The sequence below is a fragment of the Micropterus salmoides genome, unplaced genomic scaffold (genome assembly GCF_014851395.1).
Source record: "Micropterus salmoides isolate LMB-PRFRI ecotype aquatic unplaced genomic scaffold, ASM1485139v1 Ms_hic_scaffold_6, whole genome shotgun sequence".
Lineage (NCBI taxonomy): Eukaryota > Metazoa > Chordata > Actinopteri > Centrarchiformes > Centrarchidae > Micropterus > Micropterus salmoides.
This window is the reverse complement of record NW_024044348.1, coordinates 25,689,872-25,712,888: the sequence shown is the minus strand read 5'-3', so window position 1 is coordinate 25,712,888 and position 23,017 is coordinate 25,689,872. Positions and strand designations below refer to the sequence as shown.

The 23,017-nt window shown below is 39.2% G+C and overlaps 1 protein-coding gene across 1 annotated transcript in view; it reads left to right on the top strand.

Moving 5' to 3' along the window:
- Positions 1 to 23,017, top strand: part of ush2a (Usher syndrome 2A (autosomal recessive, mild)) — a 239,018-nt gene that overhangs the window by 36,286 nt on the left and 179,715 nt on the right. The window contains 8 exon segments of the mRNA XM_038701698.1: positions 710 to 773; positions 2,621 to 2,722; positions 2,916 to 3,105; positions 6,025 to 6,239; positions 9,281 to 9,502; positions 12,490 to 12,583; positions 22,152 to 22,347; positions 22,742 to 22,872. Of these exon segments, the coding sequence (XP_038557626.1) occupies positions 710 to 773; positions 2,621 to 2,722; positions 2,916 to 3,105; positions 6,025 to 6,239; positions 9,281 to 9,502; positions 12,490 to 12,583; positions 22,152 to 22,347; positions 22,742 to 22,872 (1,214 nt within the window).

The following is a 23,017-nucleotide window of genomic DNA, read 5'->3' as shown; positions in this document are numbered from 1 at the left end:
GTTTCATTTGCAACAGATTTAATAATTAATTTATTGTTTATGTCATTTTTCAACAAAAATGTGGAAATGTCCCTTTTTGCTTTGTCGTATATGATAGTAAACTAGAAATCTTTGGTTTTGAACTGTTGTGCTCTGGAAACCTGTGATGAGCATTTTATTTATAGACCAAACCATGAATCAATTAATCAACAAATTATTTGGCAGGTACTTGTTTGCGGCCCTAAATCCTGCTGAATATCTTATTGTCCAGAGAAAAAAAAAGATTTACAAAAGGCTAGAGCAGACAGTGGTTTTGGATGAAGGACCATCTGTAGACAAGAATCAGTTAAAAACAGATCAAGGAAACATACTGAGTAAACCCTGAGAAGCACAGTTTCCCTCAGAGAAAATGAGTGAGGATAGTGGATAACACCTGGTTATCCTTAGATAGACCTGTTTTGGCCCTGGCCTCAGACCAAGCTGATGAATTTGTCCTTATAAGCCTTGCTGCTCTCTAGTGGAAGCAAATGTAGACTGTGGCGAATCCTGTTCGGCTTTGTATCATGAACGTGGCCATTATAAGCAGCTGTGGGCAGCCTCACTTAGCTGGTATCAAGAAACTGATAAGATAATCTACTAAATACTGTGAAATCCTCTCACTCACTGCCTTCAGGACAAACCCATTAACACCTACTTTGTGTTCTTTTCGCCTCTCTTTTCATCTCTCTAGGGTCTAATCAGTTCATTGGGTGGATGCAGGACTTTAGATTTTATCCTGCCGCTCTGACCAACAGGTGAGTTGGATAGAGTAAAGCACGTCATGAATGAATCAAGGACAAAAGGAAATGAGTGTTGTGAAAGAAAAGGTTAGAAGGAAAAAGGAAGGGAACCCTGATTGACACAGGAATAGGAAGGGAAGTGATAGCTATAGATAGATTGAATAAAGGGGGGTGGGGGTAAAAATGAGGAGAAAAGGGAAAGATGGTTAGAGGAAAGGGGAAAGCTAATCATTGCATCTCAAGATCTATACTGCTTCCAGAGGATTTTCCTGAGAATTCAATACAAGGCAATTAGTGTTTTGCTCAGCAGTGATGTACTGCACACAGTAAGGACTTGGAGCTTACAAGTTTCTCTCATCAAGATTATGGTAAGACAAAATGAAAGATTGAGTTTTCCGAGTGTGCCTTTTGATTTTCTATTTTGCACTAAATGTTCAGTCAAATACCCATCAACAGGTGCCTTGAGATATGATCTCAAAGTTATAAAAATAAGCCTAGTTTGATCACTGTCATTTGTGTTCATCCTCATGATCACTGCTAATAGCATCTGTGAAAGATATATTAAGTCTGTTTTTTTTTGGTTTTTCAAATGTTCCAAATGTTTTAATTTTATTATTGTACATTTACAATAGTGTTTGACTGGAGGTTTAAGCATTGGTAGACAATTGGCATCACTTCTTACTGTTCAGTTTCATCACAGGGTTAGCTGGATAGTTTTCATAAAATCTCAGATAGATGGTTTAGAAAGATTTGATTTGTTTTAGGTATTGACACACCAGGGCTTATGGCTTAATGATGAGAAGGAGAAATGTGATAACAACTTAATTGAAAATTAATGACATTTATACAAATAAGGACAACAGAATTTGACTGCTCTTTCTCTACAATTTATTTGGCCAATATTGCAGCTCATTTATTGGTGCAAGACAAATATCTTTCAAAGATCCTGTTAGCAGCCAGTAAAAAAGCTGTAACACAAAAATGGTTACAGTCCAAACCTCCAACAAAGACTAACTGGATAGATATTTGTGACTATGGTGAGAATTCCTTTTTCGCTAAATGGGTTGATCAATTGACCCTTTGCTAAGCCACACCCCGAGTACAGCTGGCTTATCACAGCGCAGTATAGAACTCGCTCAAACTGAGGTCCTTCACTTTCATGGCTGTGCTAAATTGACTCGTATGCAAAAGGAATCGTTTTCTAGCTTTTTTTTTATGTATATTTCCAAGAGATGGTCAAACCCTGTTCTAGGACACTTAATATTTTGAATCGTCAGCTGATGCGGTGGTTCACTTTTACTCTGTGATCGGTAGGCTTCTGTCTTTATTTGTTTCACGTCAGTTTGACAGACTGAATACAACCTTCAAATGAATAATGCAAACCTTTCTGAGATCTCCTTTTCCTTTTTCCAAAAATAAGACAGTGATTTTCCAGGGAGTGCAGTTATAGACAGTTGCAGCGTCGTGATAAATCCGACAGGTCCAAAAGTTTGTTGGACTTAGCAACAGTAACTAAGGGAGGCGTGGCTTAGTGAAGGGTTAAATCTTCCAATACTGGGAAAAATGTATTGTTTTTGTGACCTCATTAGATGATTACTGATCAGTTACTGGATGAACTGACATGTATTTCCATCAGTACAACATAAGCATGAATGCATAGCTGACCAACCGTTTGTTCCTCTATGTTTTGTTGTATTTCTATGCTTCCTTAAAAAAAATGTTTAATGTATAAAAAAAACAAAACATAGCCATAATGTAATTTGGGTCAAATAAAATTTTATAAAAACTGCTAAATCATTAAGCAATGTTTAACTTTATACCATGCAATAGTCAAATATGACTACTGTTTCTTTTTTTACCAGGGAAGTAGTGGAGTTGTACTCAGGGGTCCTGCCCGAGCTCCATGTCCAGTCAGAGTGTCGCTGTCCTCCCAGTCACCCCAGAGTACACCCTTTAGTTGAGAGGTACAGTATCACAACATCGTATGTATATTTAATAGTGAACCTGCCTTTTTTCATTCCTCAGTGGCTTTCTAAAGCTTGATCCTTTTAGTGTTACTGTTCAGAAAAAAAATCTAACCCTCTGTTGAACACCAATATTCTCACATTTTTATTTTATATGACAGTTAATATACCTAAAATCTTTCACTGTTCCCAGATACTGCATTCCCAATGATGTTGAGGACACCACCAATGACAGAGTCTTAAGACTTAACCTTAATGCCCATCCACTCAGTTATATCAATGATCAGGATATGGGCACCACATGGCTGACTCAGATCATGACTACACAGGAACTGGATGAAGGAGTCACTATTACTGTGGATTTGGCTAATGGACAATACCAGGTAACAATACACACCTGTAACCAAGCACATACACATTATTTCACAATGATGATAGACAGAATGAAGTGTAATTAAATCAATTGACAACTAAAATATATTAACCAGACTTTAAGTTGAGTTCATAACCATATGCCATTTTTGAATTGCAGTAGTGGTTGAAATCTGTGTTTAAGATTCTTCTCTATCATCTACCATCAATTTTTCTATTAGTTTGTGACTGAACTGACTGAGCTAATTGAATTTGTCTTTAAATCAGTCCACCACTGACTTGTACCCTGTGTATGGCCCTATAATTTCTGCGATGCAGAAAACGCGGACAGAGTCACATAATTTAATAAAAATGGAATTAACTGTAAAACACAGAATACTGTTGTATTAATGGTATTGTAATATGGTTTCCCTAGCAAGTGTTTTTTCTTTCACAGCATTTTGCCAAATGAACAAAAAAACTACACTGCTATATTTTGGTATCATTTGCTTCTGTCCTCTGCTCTCTCTGTTACTGGTGTTTCGCTGAGGTCGGGGCTCAGCGCCTCCTGCAGGCGCACACTCACACCGTCGTATTGAAGTTGGCGCACTAGCAAGTGCTCATCACTTCAACAACTCTCAAAAGTGCAACCACATCAGCAGATACACAACCTCGTTGTAGATTTTGTGGCTGTATTAAAAAGCTACATTCAGTAAAGCTTTGTAAACAAGGAGGAGCGTAACTATGGTAATAACCAATGTGTGACAATTCACAGTACACTTTAATGCATTCATTGTGAATTGGTCCCTATTAAACAGTATTTTAGTATTTTAATACACTATTGCATTACAGTTATTGTGAATTGTCTCCATAAATAATTGCACATTTGAATATTTCTATTTGCATATCTGCATATTTTAATAAGTTTTTTGTAATAATTTTAGTGATCTGCCACATTATTACACACTCTTTCTGATGAGAAAACATGCTTAAATTGTAAACAGAATTCAGAAAAAAATTGAATGGTTTTGATAGTCCTACCTGTGAATGGGGTATTATTGTCCTGAAAGACACAACTGCAATCAGCTAGTAGAGTGCGCTAGTAAAGTTTGGGTTTGATTCTTGCAATAGACCGTGTTTATTCTGTTGACGTATGTTTAAACGAAATGGACACTTTCACACACAAACTGTTTGTTATGCAGGATAATGAAAACCAGAGACATTTTAGAGGAGACACACCACTCAATCACATTCTCAATACAACTCTATAGGGAAAGCCTGTAAAGGTAAAGATAGCGGTTATGCCGCCCCTCTTGCTAGAAAGCCAATTGTCTGCTTCTAACAGCCAAAGCGGGAATCATATTTCAGCCAATCATGTGGTTCCACTGACGTAAGGGTCTGTTTTACTTCTACTGCACGTGCACGGAAGTGGTGACGCATGCGTACTAGAAGTAGAACCAGTCGAGAAAAACACTTTTTAAACCTTATTTTGGGGCAAAGTTGTCAAACTTTTTCAGCGATTTTTATCAAAATTTAATGCTGATTCTATTCATGTAGTTTTTATGTCCTGGTGACCAGTGAAAGTGCAGATCTGGCTCTCTTCCCATTCATTTAGCTAGGAGCCTGGTCTTGTTCATCTGAAATAGCTACCCAGAGGCATTGCCAAGATGGCAACCGAGTGGCATGACTTTTGTCATTTTATATATACTGTATGAAACACAACTGGTCATTAAAACTACAATATTTACTCTCAGTATTCAAATGAGTGTGTCAACAACTAATACAATCATGTTAAAGAATGTGTGAGATGTAAAATACCAGAATGTATGATTTAAAGGGCTGTAAGTTGCTATGAATATCTACAGTGGGGTTATAGTATTCCTATGATAATTTTATAGTTATTACAGAATACCGGATAACATATGTTGACCCAGTCCGATTGACAGCAAATGTGGGTTATTCTAGGTCAGTGTGTCATCTAAATGGTGTATCACCCTCTTTTTCTGCTTATTCATTGTTGGCTATTGTTGGACAGTCAACTAAATTCTGTCTTTGTGGTATGTACAGTGGAATTGCAACAATACAAACATTACACAGTATCTGTCTGCTTGCACGTGTATGTGCAGCAGATAGTAGTTTCATCCTCTTTCCAAGCACTGCAGTGAGAGACATACAGGGGGCCAGAGAGAGAGAGATTTCTGGATTTGGGCGTTGTCAACACTGTCAAAAGATTCGTCCCTCTTCTCTCTGAAGTGTGTATGTGAATGTGGGCAGGATTTCCTGACGTGGTAGCTCAACTCAAGTCCCCAGATAAAAGACACTTTCTGAAGTTCTGGGTATGTGTGGTAGTGTGTGTGTGTGTGTGTGTGTGTGTGTGTGTGTGTGTGTGGGAGGGTTTGCGCAGTGGTGGTGGCTTAATGCGCTCCCTGCTGTGTAACCCAGTGTCCCAGCCCACACTGTAGTGGGGCAGATAACACTTAAACACACACACCCACACCTTCACACAGACACATACAGTTTATGTGCTATAGGTTGTGTGTGTTTGTGTAAATATCTGTCTATGTGTTGTTTGACTGCTATCTATTTTCTTATTTCTAATTTTTTGAAAATAAATATAATTTAATTATCATTTTAGGTTGTCCATACAGAAAGACAAGTGACGACTTATGAGCAAAAATCATTTTTTACAATTTGAACAAGATTAAGTTTAACCAGTCATTAAATGTGATAAATTAACACTTAATATAATGCTATTCAAAACAACAGCTCTTATTATGGCCTCAAAAATGACAATAGGGGTGAATAAATATGTCTGACACAACAACAACAGAACATTTAAAGCTTCACCATGGTAGGACACCATGCCTGTTATTTTGTATTGTATATGTATATGTGTTGTGTATATGTATTTATGTATATTTTGTTTATTAACGTACCCCTCTCTCCTCTAGGTATTCTACGTTATAATTCAGTTTGGTGGCCTCTTACCTGAGTCAGTTTTGATCCAGAGACGGAGGCTTGATCTCACAGAACCTGAGGCTGGCAACAGTACACAACAGCCCTGGTTGGACTGGCAGTATATGGCCAGAAACTGCAGTGTGTTTGAAATGCAGAACAACGGGCTTTTACTGAGACCAGACTCAGTCAACTGTCTGCAGCTACCCAGGTAGGTATGATGTGTGTGTGCAGGTGTAGAAAATTATATTGATGATATTTTTGACCTTACTGTAGTATTATTATTAACTAATTACAGAAATATAAAGAGAGAAATATATTATACTGTACCTATTTATATTTGTTTCCACTTTACACATTTTGAGAAAATAAGAAAAAAAAGCTTCAAATTATGTTTTTGCTAAACAACTCCTCAAACTGTCTTATTCTGTTTGGGGCATTCTCCCCAGAGCAGAACCGCATGTTCTCACTGTATGCTATTGGGTGGTCATGGCCTCCAAGGCAGAGGAGATTACACAGAAATTACTGGCAAGACTAAATAAAGATGTATATGAACACACAAAACACACATTTATACACGCACACATTTGTGTGTTTGTGCATGTACTAACAAGAACAAAACATAAGTCAAAAGAAATAAAAGGAAATCAGATACCCATTAAACATATATATAGTTAACATGGCTACACACACACACACACACACTCTCACTCTGGCACTCTCACAGTGACTAGGTTTATAAAGCTAACCACCTACAGCGCTGCCTTGGCACACGACCGGGAACAGGCTCTCAATTGACACTAGAGAGAATAGAGAACTGGACTTTGAACACAGTCTTAAAATATACACACAATCTCACACATTGAATCTTGGCATAGCTGCTTGTATCAAGGCCTTGGTTGGCACTAGATAGAACAAGTATGAATAGTCATTGCTTATTTTTCACTTGACTGACAAATTATATCATGTCCAACCTTTCCTGGCACAGTTGTATGTGTTAGGTACGTTGGCATGAGAGCAATTGAACCTCACATTGGCAACATAATAACAAACTCTGTGAAATTAGTGGTTGATGATTATATCAAAAAGAGCACAGTCATTGATCTTTCAAGATTTGTGTTTTTTATCTTGCAAGCTTTATTTAATCCTGCAAGAGCCATTGCCCCTTCTGAGCACACTGGAGTGTCTGGCAAGATAAATTTTAGGATGCCTCAGTCATTTCAGGTGGTTTCAACTCCAGGGGAGCTGTTAGTGATCCTTTGGCAGCTTGTCTACATGTACAGATAAAAATGTTAACAGGTATTTTTATAAAATGAACTGCATTGCCCACAGCAATAGAAGTCTAGTCAGAGCAGGAACAAAATTAATTCAGACATGTAGAGTTGATCTGTCGCTATCATTTAAATTGTTCTCATTTTACTGTAGTCTCTATTCTCTTAGCTATAGCTGTAATAGTAAAACAAAGTATGTATGGTGCTCCAGTTGCATAATAAATTCACTGTAGTAGTAGTAGTACTGTAGTATCACTCTCAATTCACAGTTCATTTGAAAGAAACTTGCTGTGTTCAACCAAATGTCTGCACTAAATTGAACTTGTTTACATGATTTTGTTTTGTGCTAAAGTGTGTGCTCGTAGCCAGGTTGTTTCAGGTTCACTGGCTTCCCATGTAATATTCTTTGAACTACTCAACTTTATACAGAGGTTTCAAAATAGCCATTCTCTCAAGTCTAACTAGCTACTTAATGGCATCACAGGCAACATGAAGTTGGGAGCAGTTGTCTATATTTGGAAACTTTTCCCATGTGTGACCCAACAATTAGTGTTTTAGACATTAGTGGTTCAACATTAGTTGCAGCTGTTTGTTTGGATGTTAGTTTGATGTTTCAAACTGCAGGGTTTCCCCCAGGAAATTGGTTAGGGGAGTGGGTAAGTGTCTGAAAAATGCCATCAGGTATGTCTGTTTCAAAACGTTTTTATCACCTTATCAATACGTAAACACTCCAAACTAAATCACATATGCACAGACACACATGATGACAAAATAGACTTGTGTGGACACATAAATGTTATGTTTGCAGCAATATGTGTCATAGTCTGCACACTATGCTTATTGTATGCCAAAAGCTAGACCAACACACACAAATACATGCACAAGACAAGTGGCCCGAATAAGTCTTTCAGAATTACCTGATGACAAAGAGAGGGAGGCTACTATAGGGAGGGAATGTTAGAAAGACAATAAAGAAGATACTTGTGAAGGTTAAGGGAGAGTGTTTGAGGTAGAGTGTTGCAGGGATGACGTATTTTTGTAGGACAACCTGGAATTTAGCATCACTTTGGTTCCCCTGACCAAAAGCCAGTGGGATTTTTCAGTTTGATTTTGGAATATTACACAAGGCTCTGTGGCTAACAACAGTTTGATACTTGCATGTTGTGGTCAGCAAAATCATCTTCACAAATTATGTGATTGTGATGATGATAAGCTTTGTAAGCGTAGTCGCCAGAAGTAAAAGCTAATGTTAGGCTATAAAGAACAACATCACGTAAACTGGTAGTGCAAAAAATGCTAACTTATTTCCTGCTTTTATTACTCATTCCTGCAGCGCTCTTCAGTAGTTTTTGTCTGTGCTCATCAGAAACAGAAATTAACACATTTCAGAGTGCCCAAGGACACTTGGAAATGTAGACTGGGGGAGCTGTGGATCGAACCACCTTCTGATCAGTGGATGACCTCTCTACTCCCTGAGCCACAGCCGCCCCTAAATAAATAACTATCTTGATATAGATCCCTCAGATGTATATTTAAAGAATTATGATCAAGCTGTGCATCCCTTAACTGCGCTTCAGGTTTTAGATGTTTATATTGTTAAAACTCTACAAGTTACTTTACCACTCATCACAACTGTCTGGACTGACAGCGCGAGGTGCACTTGATTACTATCACGGCTTATGCCAATGTCGCATCAGCTGGGCTGAATTAATTCACGCAGAGTCGAGAAAATTTCTGTTACAGCACCCTCTGACATTTTGCACCCTAGACGACCGCCTATGTCACCTATGCCACTTTCTGGCCCTGGCAACACTGCACGTTGAAATGTGACAAACATTTCCTCAGAGACAAACATAGTCCCCTCCAACATGATCACTAAACAAAAACATTTTTTTTAAATGTTTTTTTAAAATCATATGTTTCTGTGTTTTCTTTTTCTTGCTCAATTGATTTTAATGTGTTTATGTTTCCTGTGTTCCAGTGACATGCCCTACTCTGGAGGTAACATCATGTTCAGCCTGCTAACCCCAGAGCCAAACCCGAGGCCAGGTTATAATGACTTCTACAATACTCCGACCCTGCAGAAGATGGTACATGCCACCCAGGTCAGGATACACCTGAGTGGACAATACCACACCAGAGCAGCCGGGGTGAACCAGCGACACAGATACTATTCCATCAATGAAATCACCATCAGTGGCAGGTAAGAAGTTACAATATGCATACAGAGATCCACTACAAGTATCTCATCTGTTTCTAAAAGTTGCTGATAAATAATTTCATCTGCATATGTAAATCTGTGGTAAGAACTTGAATTACTCTTTAATTAATGTAGAGGAACCACTATTTGAATCAGAATCAGGTTTTTTAAAGTAGCGTTTACACATTCAAGGCATTTGCTTTGGGATATTGGTGCACAACAAGTAAGTAAGTAGAAATATAAAGAAAGATAATGTAGCATATAATTCCAATTTTGTTAGTTGACAGTCACACCGGTCACTTGTCAAAATTGTATTTAAGTGGCATAATTGGTTGAAAGAAACATTTTTCTTTTTACTTTTCAACGTTGATTTGTTAAAAATGTGTGAGTGAGTAGAAAAATATTTTGACACAGACTCAGTTTCAGCAGAGCTTTCTGAGAGTAATTGTGAACACATCTCTTCATTAGACTGACAGAGTGACTGTTTTTTATGACTGTGGTAATTATAGGATTATGCAGGAGGCAATCATCTCTAACTCTTTCTCTCCCTCCCCCTCCCTCTAAGCTGTTTTAATTAGTAGCTTGTTACAGTGAAGTAGGAGAAACAGAGATTTAGAGCTGCTGAAATCTCATCTGTGAATTCTTCATCCCTCCCCATCTCCCCCCTCTCTTTCATTCTTCTTCCATTTCTCTATCTCTTCTCTTTTCATTCTTTATAAAGCATGTAAATAGAAGTGTTGGCAAGAGAGAATAAGCTCATAACTGTGTATGTGTGTCTCTGTGTATGTCTGCACTCATGGGTGTTGATTCATCTACAACACGTTAGAGAAGTAGAGTCCCTCATACTTACTTATTACTGCATTTAATTTTTGCACAGAAATTTAATCTGCTTAATAAAACTTCGCAATATTTAAGTATAGCCAGTGGTTCTTATTGCCCGTCCATTAGAGTTAAAAAAAATCTGATAACTATATATTGGTGTCGAGTGTTTCCCACAGAATACTTCTGTTTCTAGTAACCTAGATTTGTATTTATTTAACCTTTTTAATTAAACTTCATTCTCCATCTCATTTTAGTGTTCATTCACTAGCCTACTTGAATCTGCTCTCTTTCCCTTGAGTTCTCTTTTCCCCCTGCACGCACACCTCTGCTGCAAACACAGCAGCGTGCCCCGCTCCCTTTTCTGTTTCTCTTTCCCTGTATGCGTCTGCTCTGTAGAAATTCTCCATCAGCAGTAGGCTATGTTTTATAAAGTCACCAAAAAGACAGTTGTCTTTTGGATTTTAGGTGTTCTCCATGTGGAGGGGGCTTGTTAATGATGAAGCCTATCGCAACGATCGAAACCAACGTGGTAACGAATGACATATGCACTGGTGTGTTCACTGATGCTTTACCTGGTCCGTGCTTGTAAAATATCTGCCATGTCCACACCTTGTAACATAATACCAGATAACAATTCTCTCTGTGTTCCTTAACAAAATGCTAAAATGGGTAGCCAAATATACTTGAGTGGCCCTTCATATACCTGTGCTTAAATGAAGTACAAGTAAAGACAGATAGACTTTACTTTACAAGTAAGGTCTATCTGTGGGAAACACTGGGTGCCTTGATAAACACATAACATAAACAAACACTGACAAGCATCCCTTAAGCTTTATTTGTGACAACAATATGCATTGCTGAGTGGCAAACCTCAAACAATTCTTAACCAATATATCTCCAGTAAGCTAATATCTGCTCAGCCAGTTTATCGAGCTATAGTTTTTATTACTTATTTGCCCAGACTGGGAATGGTACCCCACCAAGGGTTTGCAGGTCCCTGTTACAGCCTCAGCTGACCCTCCAGCTTGAATTGTTATTTCTTTGTTGTTTGTGTAAATGCTGAAAGGCTTTTTCACTGTGCTGGTCTGGGTTAAAATTTCTTAATTAATTAAACAGGGGACCAAATAATTACAAAGAGCAGCCTTCTGAAATTTTAAATCATAAAGTAACCATTTTTATCTATTTTCACACAATTTACATTAAAACAGTGTATTTTACATAACGCTGCTATTTTCAGCACTCTAGTAAGATACAGTTAAATGCAGCTTTTTACGTCATAAGAACTTGCTTACAGCAAAGACTGCAGTACAGCCACTTTTTACGCCATTTTTCCGTTGGGTAATGATCCCTACTTCAAGAACAAACAACTCACAAACAGAAGCTTTAGCTGCAGCCTTTATTCACTGACAAACTGTAAACTACACTGTACATTTACTGCTAAAATACACTGCTCATCTTTTCCTCTTCTCTGCTGTGTTAACTGGTCGCTTTCTCTTTTTTGCTCACCAACACACTCACTATGCTCATGAAAAAGAGCGTCTTGTCAGCGATTGTGAGTGGTGGGGAGAATGCTACTGGATTAGTAAATAAGAAAAAAGCCTCTGCCCCTGTTCGAGAGTATTTGGAATTTGATAAAGGTGAGCCTAACCCACTGATGTGTTGGTGTTCTCTGCGGCAACACCTCCAGCAAGAACCTATGGAAGAAGGCCTTTTGTAGACTACAAATTCAAGCATTCCAGGATCAAATCTTAATTTTTTCCCCCTTTACTCTTTAATGATTGGTTACAGACACTTTGAACTTCCTGGCTATGCAAAACAGAAGCAGGGGTACATTACCATTAGGAAAAACACAGTAAAAAGCAGCCTTTTATATGTTTTTTTTACGATGTGTGTGTGTGTGTGTGTGTGTGGGGGGGGGGGGGGGTTGTTGTCTGCTACCTGTTATGTTGCTTTGATAATCCTCAGGATGGCATTTATAAATGTTGAATGGGAACTTCCTAATAGCACTACTGCTGTTCCATGAACTAGGGATGGAGGAGGTGGCAAAATAAACTTTGAAGGAGGAAGAGCTCTTGTCATGTTGTTTGCTTACCTTTGTGTTGTTACATTTGTATTTATTTTGTCATTGTAATAAGAAGTTTAATATTTTCTTTCTGTCATCTGGCCAGATGTGAGTGTCACGGCCACGCAGACCACTGTGATACCAGTGTGACGCCTTACCGCTGTCTGTGTCTGCCTGAGAGCCACACAGAGGGAAACAATGTGAGTAACAAAAATTTAATCAATTTGTAATGTTAGCCTCATTTTTAAGTGTGGTCGTGGATCTCACACACTCTGTGTGTTTTATGTTTTATACATTATGTGTTGTGAAGGTAATAGAGGGTCATGTTGACAAACACAAGTTGCACCTGTTTAGACACAAATGTATTATACTGGTTTGCTTGATGTTTATTGTCAGTTATCAATATCTGTATTACATCCAGATATTCGGCATCAGATGGCTCATATCATGTTCAAACATATAAAACACACACACACATACTGAGAACAGACGGGTTTTCCGTGGGGAGAATCTCCTCATAGTCCAGTTTCCTTTTTAACGACATAGAGTGGACTTCTCTAATAAATTAAACACACGCACAAACACATTTCTTAGACTACTCCCCTGTAAAATATTTTTTCATTCTTTGTTTTATTTTAGTGTTTTATTTCTCATTTGCTGAGAAACTGATAAAGTGGCATTAACTGCCATGCTTTTGGACATATGCTGTATACCGGCTATGCCAGGTAGTTCTGCTTTGAACCTGTCATTTTGGTTAATGGACAGCTATCAGTGCGGCCAGGCTGTTAAATAACTGACAGCCCTGTTGTTGCAGAACTCTTATAAGGGTTGTTTGATTTATGATAAATGAACATGTGGTGTCTGCCACACAGTGACCCAAACATTTTCGATTAGATTTGTAGTGGGTCACTTCTAATAAGTCTAACAGTCTTCACTTGTTTTTACATTTTACTGACTTTGTTGGGGAAAAAGGATCAATTAAAACCTGAAAACAATGTTAATGATATGTCTGATTGTTAACTATGAAAATTAAATGTGGTTTTATGTTAACAAAATGGTACAATTGTAGAGCCTTGGACTGAGTCTGTCACAGTGTGAGTTGGTGTGGAGTCCTAAATCAACAAGATCATAGTGCGTACTGATTTGCAGTTGGGCTAAAATATTATGAGGGCTAAATTATTTTCTTTTTGATTGTGTTTGTTTCTGGTGAGAGTTTCCTCTTTAATCATCTTGATCCACCATTGGCCCCTCCAGTTAAACCAACCAGCGACTATTCACATACTGGTATGCAGCAGCATGTTATCTTCCAGTTTGATTTCAGTGTAGTTTGATGTTAACTACCACCTCAGGACCAAGCCTTTGCTTGCAACAAATCTAATACAACTTGCCAGGTAATAGTAGTCATCAACCCGACAAAGCCTGTCGCCGGTCAGCAATGAAAAGTTCAGTATGACTGCTTCACCTCACTGTAGCACAGGACAGCCTGCATTATTCACTACTTATGTATCATTCATACATCTTCGTCTCTGTATTAGAGCGTGTGTGTGTGTGTGTGTGTGTGTGTGTGTGAGAGAGAGTGTTTCAAACAGAGGCGACAGAGGACATCAGTGGAAAAGTACAGCTGTCAACCAGCAGCTGTTGAATTGCTTGTCTTGCTTACTCTCAAACACCCTCCTACACACACCCTTATTTTTAATAGTTTTTGTCTTACATGAACTCTAGACTAAAATAGAAGTTATCATAGAAAGAGCTTCCACACACACACACACACACTCATACAACAATAATTGAACATTATCAGTAAATGCCATCATCCAAACTAATGTAGGAAAAAAATATCTGCTCCCTCTCTTTTCCTCTTTGTCACCCTCTGTATTTCTCTTTTTATACATAATTTTCTCTTCCCTCTCTCAGGTCCCCGTCCCACCTCCATCTACATCTCTTTGTCGATCACTCTCTCTTTTTCAAACTCGGTCTATCTCTCCGGGGTCTCAGTTTAAATAATGTCTCAAATCGACTAGAACAATGACATTCCCTCAGCATGCATCTCTAATCAGCTCTCTTTCTTTCTCTGTTTGTCTTTCGCTTCATTTCACTCTACTCCCCCTCACTCTTTATTGCCTCGCTTTCTAAGTATTTAATTCATTCCTGTTTGCCTCTGTTTCTCATGTCTCATCCCTCTCTTTCCTCCATTTTTCTCCATTTTCTCGTCTTTCCGTCTTCCCGTCTTTCTGATCTGTTTCTTTACCTTCTCACTCGCAGATACAGTAGTTCTTTTGTGTTAGAGAGTGCAATGGAAATAAGCAATATAGATATATTTGTGTGTATATTTTATGTAAATTAATCTCTGCTAGAGCTACGCTTCTGTGAAAGACATTAGTGTGTGAAGGGGTGTGTGCAGTACATGTGTCTTTTTTTGTGTGATCATCTATGTGTGTGCACATGTGTGTGTGCACTTTTCTTCTAAACCTGTCCATGTCATCTCTCTGAGTGAATATTCAGGACCTTTCTTCTGTCTCTGTAATATTGGAGCATAAAAGGCTGTGGGGAATATTAGCGTTTAATATTGCATGCGTTCTGTTGACTTGGATCGGCCTAGCACCATGACGGATGTTGTACTAATCTGCAGAATTTCCACAGTGACATTAAAGTGACAGAAATGCTCAGACATGTGTCAAGATGATCAACGGGGGCCTCGGAAGACACACACTTAAACTCTCACACACACACTTAAACACACATGCATACAAACGCACACACACTCACCCACTTTCTCACTCTGTCTTTTGATTCTTTCTTATGTGCACTCTGTGTCAAACTTGATCTCTCATTCTGTCATTCTGTCTCTGTATGTCTCTCCACAACTGATGGATTCAGTCATGTCTGAAAGCTATATCATATATTCTATTGTACATCACGTCACACACTCTATTGTACAATGTCTCATCAATGTCTTTTTGGGGGGATTTAATGTTGTCCGATATTAGCAGAACAGAAGTAAAACTATAATCTTGGTGAGATGCAAAAACAATCCTCGCTACCATCTTTTAAGCTATCTTGTGTGTTTCTCAGTCCACGCCCTAAGGGACGAGGGATAGTTACATCAAGCCTTGTGCAGCTGGAGATTGATTTTACTTTGGATATCACTGAATAATTGTATATGTTTATGCGAGTTGTCATAAGGGTTTTCAAGTCAAGCAGCGAGAATTTTAAGCATTTAATTTAGTAGTAGTATAAGATTAAAACCAACTGAAGGTTAGGATTATACAGAGGTATTTGATTTGTAAGAATTTCTGTTTAGTCTGTACACATTGTATATGCAGTCATATATTATACAGGTGGACGCAGTATGTGTGTTTCTGTGTTTGCATCTGTGTGTGTATTAGATATTGATGGCTAGTGACGTTAAGTAGCGTTGTCCAGGATCTCTGTTGCTAAAGTCTGCCTCAGCAGCAGATTTTCACCTACGCTGGGGTTAACCGGGTTAACTTCAGATACACACAACACGGGCGTCTACACACAAACATGCTCACACACACACGCCAGTGGCACGACCTTTCCAGTGAGAGCGTGAAATTGGTCATGGCATTTAGGATAAGATGAGTTGCCCCAGCAGATTAACACACGAGAGCACACACACACACACACACACACACACACATACACACACACACAGGCACACAGATGCTTGTGACAGGCCATCTGAATGTCCACATATCCATTAGAGTAGGCTCCTCACTCAGCAGGTTTTGTCGAAACATTCAGAGTGAAAATAAGATGTTTTCCTGCAACACAGTCCACCACATGCACCCACAAACACACACACATTCATATTTTTTATGCTTTGTTCCAGATTTGCAAATAAATATTTGGTTAGTTGTGTAAAAGGTATAGAAAAATGTTTCTTAGTGACAAATGAACAACTTCATCTTCAACTTCAACTTCATTTTCTAAAAGAACAAGTGACCGCATGCACTATTCTGCTCCTTTTATTTTATTCATTTATAATGTCATGTGCTGCCACCATACACTTACTTGTGATTTCATTCCAGCAGGAGTCTTAAAATCTAGAAAATGACAGTCTATATCATCTTACTTGTTTTAATCTGTTGTATCACAATTTGTCATGCGATGACAGTGTTATGCAATGGAAGTTGTAACAAATGTCTTAAGAGTCAGACTATTGATTAAGTTTTGACAGAGCTGTCTTGTCCTCAGCAGAAGGAACTGAATAACTTAGTTTTCTTATGTTCTTTTTAGCTGCAGGATAATATTATAGAGGACCGGTCATTTGCAGAAAAGATAAAAGCAATAGAATTAAAACCATGTACACCCAATCTATAGTATGTGCTGTCCTTTTTTGCTGCTGGTACTGTGTGCAGACGATGGAGCGCCATCAAAACCTTTTATATGAAGAAGAGAATGAATGTGTGCAGTTTTCTTTTAACTCCCAAACATTGGTCCCTCGACTAATTAGCAGGCTGGGAGAGAGGGAAGGTAACGCGGTGTTGAATGAAAAGAAAAGAGATGGAAGAAAAAATCCTCTCCCTTTCATTTGGTATGGTAATATTTCCTGCTCACATACTCACCGTGGCTATGAGAACAAGCAGTTGGGGGACGGTAGAGACAGGGGGAAGCAAGTGAGGAAGGGGAGAGGTGGGATGCCCGGAGAGATGTACAGAGTGATTTGTTTTTCAGAAAGAGAGGAGATAGAAGAGGAAGGAAGGGTGGGAAGATGGAGGAGACAGAGAGGTGAAGGAGACGAAAGAGGAATGAAAAGGGAGGGAGATGGGAGAGCAGAACTTACTACATTTTTCTCTTCAACTCATCCCCAGCGGATGAGACGAAGAGTGAGATGTAGTGAGAGCTTTCTGTTCGAAGTGCAGAAAGAAAAGTGCCTTTGATATGTGAAACGTTTTGGGGCACAGAGCCGCAGATAGACAGGCAGGCAACCACAAAGAGAGATGGGCAGAAGGTGAAAAGCAGCACGGACAAACTGGTAGTTGCTGGTAGTTACTGTAGGTATGACATCAGATAGATTTAAAGCCAAACATCATGACAGACAGGCGAGCAGGAGACAGACAGAGCAAACAGGTACATGCAAACAACCCAGCAATCCTGTGGAATTACATATCTCCTGTGTGTATATGTGTGTGTAGGTCTTGTTTCCTTTGGTCTCATGTGTTTGTGTGTGTGTGTGCGTGTATACATTATGTCTCCAGAGAATCTCCTGCTGCTTCATTAGATCCTGTTAATAATCACCCAACAGGGAGCAGCGTTCTGGACTGCCACACACACGTACAGATATACAAACCCTTTTGATCTTTATTGTCTACGTAGAGATGGTGTATTTGTCTTCTTAAATCTTCTTTGTAAACAAGCAGTCAGTCCACTTTCCCCTACTGTTTTCAAATTTCTCTTTAATTTACTCCTGTTTGGCCACTGCAGCAACAAAATTCACAGATGATGTCAAATTAGAAGAAAAGTGACTTATTGAGTGAGTTATTTATACTCAGAAAGATGTTGAATAAATTTGAGGGCAAAAACCTAAAATGTAATGTGGTTTACAAATGAATGATGTTGGCTAAGATTAGGCTAGGACTATGTGACTGTGTGATTTGCCATCTAAATTTTACGTGCAACGCGATACATATTCCTGCCTCTGGCTTCACGCTGTTAGTGATTACAACGCACAGAGAAACATAGCAGTGTACCAGCAAAGGCAGAGAAAAAGTTGACTGCTAGCTTGCAAATGTTTTACGATGAAAGAATTCTAAACATTTGGTAGACCCCAAGCATACACAAAATGCATTTTGGTGAGAAACACTTAATATAAACACGATAAACTCCACAGGGCACCTTTAAAGAGGTGGTATTATGCTTTTTGGCTTTTCCCCTCTCCTTTATTGAGTTATATATGTTTTTTGTGCATGTAACAGGTTTGCAAAGTGAAAAAGCCCAAAGTCCAGCCCAAAGGGAGTTCCCATCTCCCACAGAAAACACTGCTCTGAACTGCTTGAAAACAGCTTGTTTGTATTCCAGCCGTTTCCCTTCCTTCACTGTGATGTCACAATGAAAACGTGTCATAAAGCTTGCCAAGCGGCTAGCGGGGGTCAGGCACACCCTCAAACCAAGCTAGTCTGAGCGGAGGCCCTTTGATTTTAGTTAAGCCCCTTTCCCACTGCACAGTACCAGCTCGACTTGGCTCGACTCGTCTTTGTTTAGTTTTCCATTGTAGAAATGTACCTGTACCTGCTTCCAGATACTTTTTTTCATTTCACCTCACCTACGTTGAGGTTCCAAGCAAGCTGAAGGATACTAAAATGTAACGTGAAAACACGACAGACTCGTCACTATTCACTGCATCATCATTGCGTGCGCCAGACAGAGGCCAGCAACAAAAAGTTATATATTTTACAGTTTTCGTATGGAATTTATCACTAAATCCACTTCTGAGAAGTTTTGAGGTGAGAAATCAGCTGTTTAGATTTCGAATATTGACAGTTTTACGAGAAGTGATGGCGGAACAAAAATGTGCTTGAATATATGAGTTGAGGAGCTCCAGGGGAAGCCTGCGCCAACCCGCGGGAGGAGCGTGTGAGGCCGGCCAGCCGCCCGCTCACAGAGCCCTCTGCTCCCGCCGTCACACAGACCGCTGCAGCTATAACGGCAGAGGAAAACACAGCTGGAAGGTTTTCATAACGCTTATCTGTCTTTACATTCTGAGTAATGTTGAAACGTTTTAACTTCAAAAAGAGAAAGCAGTGTGGATCGCTGGTGTGTGTGTCGCATTGAACATTACGTCTATGTATCTACTATGACGACAAGCTACGTACCATCTCTGGGTACTATCTGCAATGGAAAACGGAGCACGGCCGAGTAGAGTCGAGTCTATCGAAGTCCGACTCTGTTTGGGCCTGGAAATTCACAATCACAACCTGTAAGTATGCTTTATTGGTTGTGAATTATATTTAAAATAAACACGGCAATGTAACTTCACAGACTAACAAGTGTGGAGTTGTTGTAAACGTTGGCTAACACAGCTAAAGTTATAACTATAATGCTAATGTTACAGCTGATGTGAAAGCTACTGAGCAAACGTTCAAATTGTTTGGCCAATTTTTATGTAAAATTGAGTTGAAATATGGTGATTTTTATAGTGGTTTATTGTAAGATGTGGAACATGATGTTGTGTGCTTGTGGACATCTGCTAGGTTACGGTCGCAGTCTGAAGCGGCTTTGATTTGGATCACACTACCTTCTTTCTTACGACCCGCCCTTCTCTGCTTCTGATTGGCTAGTAGTCCTTACCTGGGAACTGCGCATGTGCAACTCCCAACAAAGATTTTGTACAAGTAAGATGCATCACTCTGTAGCTCAAAAAGCGGAGCGTACAACACATAGGGTGAAAAGAGGAGCTGCAGCAGTGTGCAGTATGAGAAAAATATGGTGTTTTTTGAAAATTAAACTATTTAAACCTGTTCAGGTACAACCCCTAATTAAGATTTTGAACCTGAAAATGAGCATAATACCACCTATTTAACAGCAAAAATTTATACAATTTTGTGTTTTTGTCTCGTCCTGGGCCTTGTGTTGTGTTGTAGCTATATATGGGGCCTTTTGGATTGTGTTGTCTGTCTGTTAATTGTCTTTCTGTTACTCCAGTCTTAATCTTTAGAACAAAAGGGCATTTTTTGTCATTCCTGTTCACATCAGTTATCTGCATTTTACCCTACCATCTTTTCTCTCATATACAAAATAGCAGCCTTTTCCCTGTTTCCATCTACTCTCTCCCCCACCCCCTCTCTTTTCCTCCTGCCTCCCCCTTCCTCTGTGTGTCATACATAATAGGCCCAGTGCAGGTCTGCATGTGTCACACATGGGAGGAACTCCTGTGTTTTTTAATACATTTTTAATTCTACCATTTGATGCCCCCCTTGTCCACCATAATTTGTACTGACTGCTGAACAAAATCAAAGGGCTGATTCTCGCCTCTGCTGCTCTCTGCTACAGAAAAATGCATTTTTTATATCACTTTTTCCCCTTCCTCCTCCCGTACACACACCTTAGTATGTTTATTTTGACATGAAAGTGGGCCTGTGTGAGAGCCCTGGCTGTTGCAAGTCACTCCTCATTAGTGGTCTGATTTCCCTATGCTGTGTGTGTGTGTGTGTGTGTAAATGTACACGCTCCTTATTATATACAAGAGAATACCCCTGTGTTTTTTATTCAGTTATGAGTATTATTCTTCTCTCTCTTTAGATTTAGATTTACACAGGCTGCTGATTTTTCACTCTTTATATTTACCCCTCTCTCTCATTATGTTTCTCTTTCTCACTGTGTCTGTCTCGCTGTTTCCCTAAAGCAAGCATTTCACTTGTCATGGGACCCTTTTTCAATGCACACAGTCATTTTCAATAAATGCTGTTAGACATTTTTATATGCCATTGCATTAATACCAACAGTAGTACACATTACTAATCTCTTGTCAAAAGATGCTTTTACCTCCGAGGCTGTATTGTATTGTTCTGTATTGTATTAAAGGGGTAGTTTTCAGCAGCCACTATCAGTGGAGTTTTCAGATTCCTACCTGGTGTGTGCTCGAACTCATGAGCAAGCATAATCGGACACACAGAGACCGAAACACCAGGAGACAGCTTCATACAACATGCTGGAAGCTCATGTAAACTCCCACTGCAACGTTGCAGTAATGTTTTTATCAGCTTGAGGTTTAACTAATTGTTTGTTGCATGATAACGCCATACTGATTGCATTTAGCCCACATCGGTGTTCGCTACACTGAACCTAACTATTTCTGTGTTTTTCACCTGAGGCTCAGCAATGTCAGTACAGCTAAATGCATTGGATGATAACGAAGCGGTTAGTATTCTAGACTGATTATTATAAATGAGATTGTTGCCACACTTTATAACACTAAGTAACATTACTGTAGTGAATGGGTCTTTTACTGTGTTGTTGTCCTGCGCAGTTATGTTGCATTATTGTATATTATGTGGGTCACGTTAGTCAGCAACTGACACAGTGGGGAAGCTGTGTACCTGAGTATTGGTAAAATGACGCAATGAAGCAAACAGCAGTGGATCTGTGCTAAAGTAGCTGGCTGCCCCTGCCTTATATCACTGTAGGCTAGAATAAACAAATAGCTCCACATTTGCTATGCATCATTTCATAATTTCTTGCAGGCGTAACACTTTCACATACTGATTCTTGTTTGTCCTGAAGGGCTTCAGCACATAAAACTTTGTTCTTGGTTTTTATCCTTATGTGGAGTTTGTGTTGGAGTCTGTGTTGTGCTTGGAGCCAGTCGTTTTTTGGTTTTAGCGTACTCTGTCTCGTTAGCTGCGGTGTTCTTGCTGTGTGTACGGTGCAGAATCGGAAGGCAAGAAGCACCGGAGGGTGCATGCACTTAACAGCCAATGGATTTCCCAGAAAATCCGACCTGGAGTCTTCACATAGGAATAGGCATACTGGCCATCAGAGGTAACAGAAAAACCCGGCAAGTGGATGGTTTTTAAGTGAGGTTTCAACCCCTTCACACAAAGGCCATACAAAAGTGATTTAAACTTGTTTTGGCCCTTGTATTTTTGTCTAGTTCTGTATCTATGTAAACTTTGTGAACTATTACGATTTCTGCAAGTAATTTAATTAATTCTAATAACATTATGGCAGCATATCCAAACAGTATGTTACATTAAAGTACAAATAATAAATGTGTGTCTGTTTACATTATGTCACTGTTTTCTATAGTGCCAACGTTGTGCGCCCCTCTACAATGACAAGCCATTCAGGTCAGGTGACCAGCTCCAGCCTATGAACTGCCGGTCTTGCCAGTGTAACGGCCACGCCCTCTCCTGTCATTACAACATCGGAGTCGATGAGCAGCCAGATGAGCACTATCGAGGAGGAGGAGGCGTCTGTGACAACTGCATGCACAACACCACGGGTACAGTGTTAGGATCATAAGTTAGCTCATTATCTTCTCACATTTTACAAGAACTAAATAAATGTGATTTTAAATAATGTATGTTTCATAATCAACATTGTTAAAACAATTTGAAAGATGTTAGAAAATATTATGTTGAAGTGTGCTATTTTTGTTTATAGTCAGCCATGTAAAGAGAGATGGTATCAACTGTAGTAGTGAGTGTGAGTGTATAATTTCTACAAATATTTATACTGTGTATGGACACCTTAGTCCTTACTATTTTATACATTCTTAGTGGTAATAAAGTGAATAAGAGTGAACATGAACATCTCTCTAGATCGCTGTGTGGCTGCTTGTTACTTTGACTTTCTTGCTCTCTGTCTCACCCTTTTTCCATCTCTCTCACTATCAGGTAAGAACTGTGAGCTGTGTGTAAGTGGGCTTTTCAGGCTGGAGGAATCTGATCCCACTTCAGTTGATGTGTGTCAGCCTTGCAACTGTAACACTGCTGGAACAGTCAGCAGCAGCATGGAGTGTGCCCAGGTACACACCAACACAAACAGCACATTGCTGATAACAAGTAAAACCCTTGTAACTTCAATCTTGATGATTTTAATGTTTTCAAGTCAGTTGAAAACCTGTTTTATTCTTTTTTCTTGCATGTCCCTCTCTTCTATGTTTCTCACCT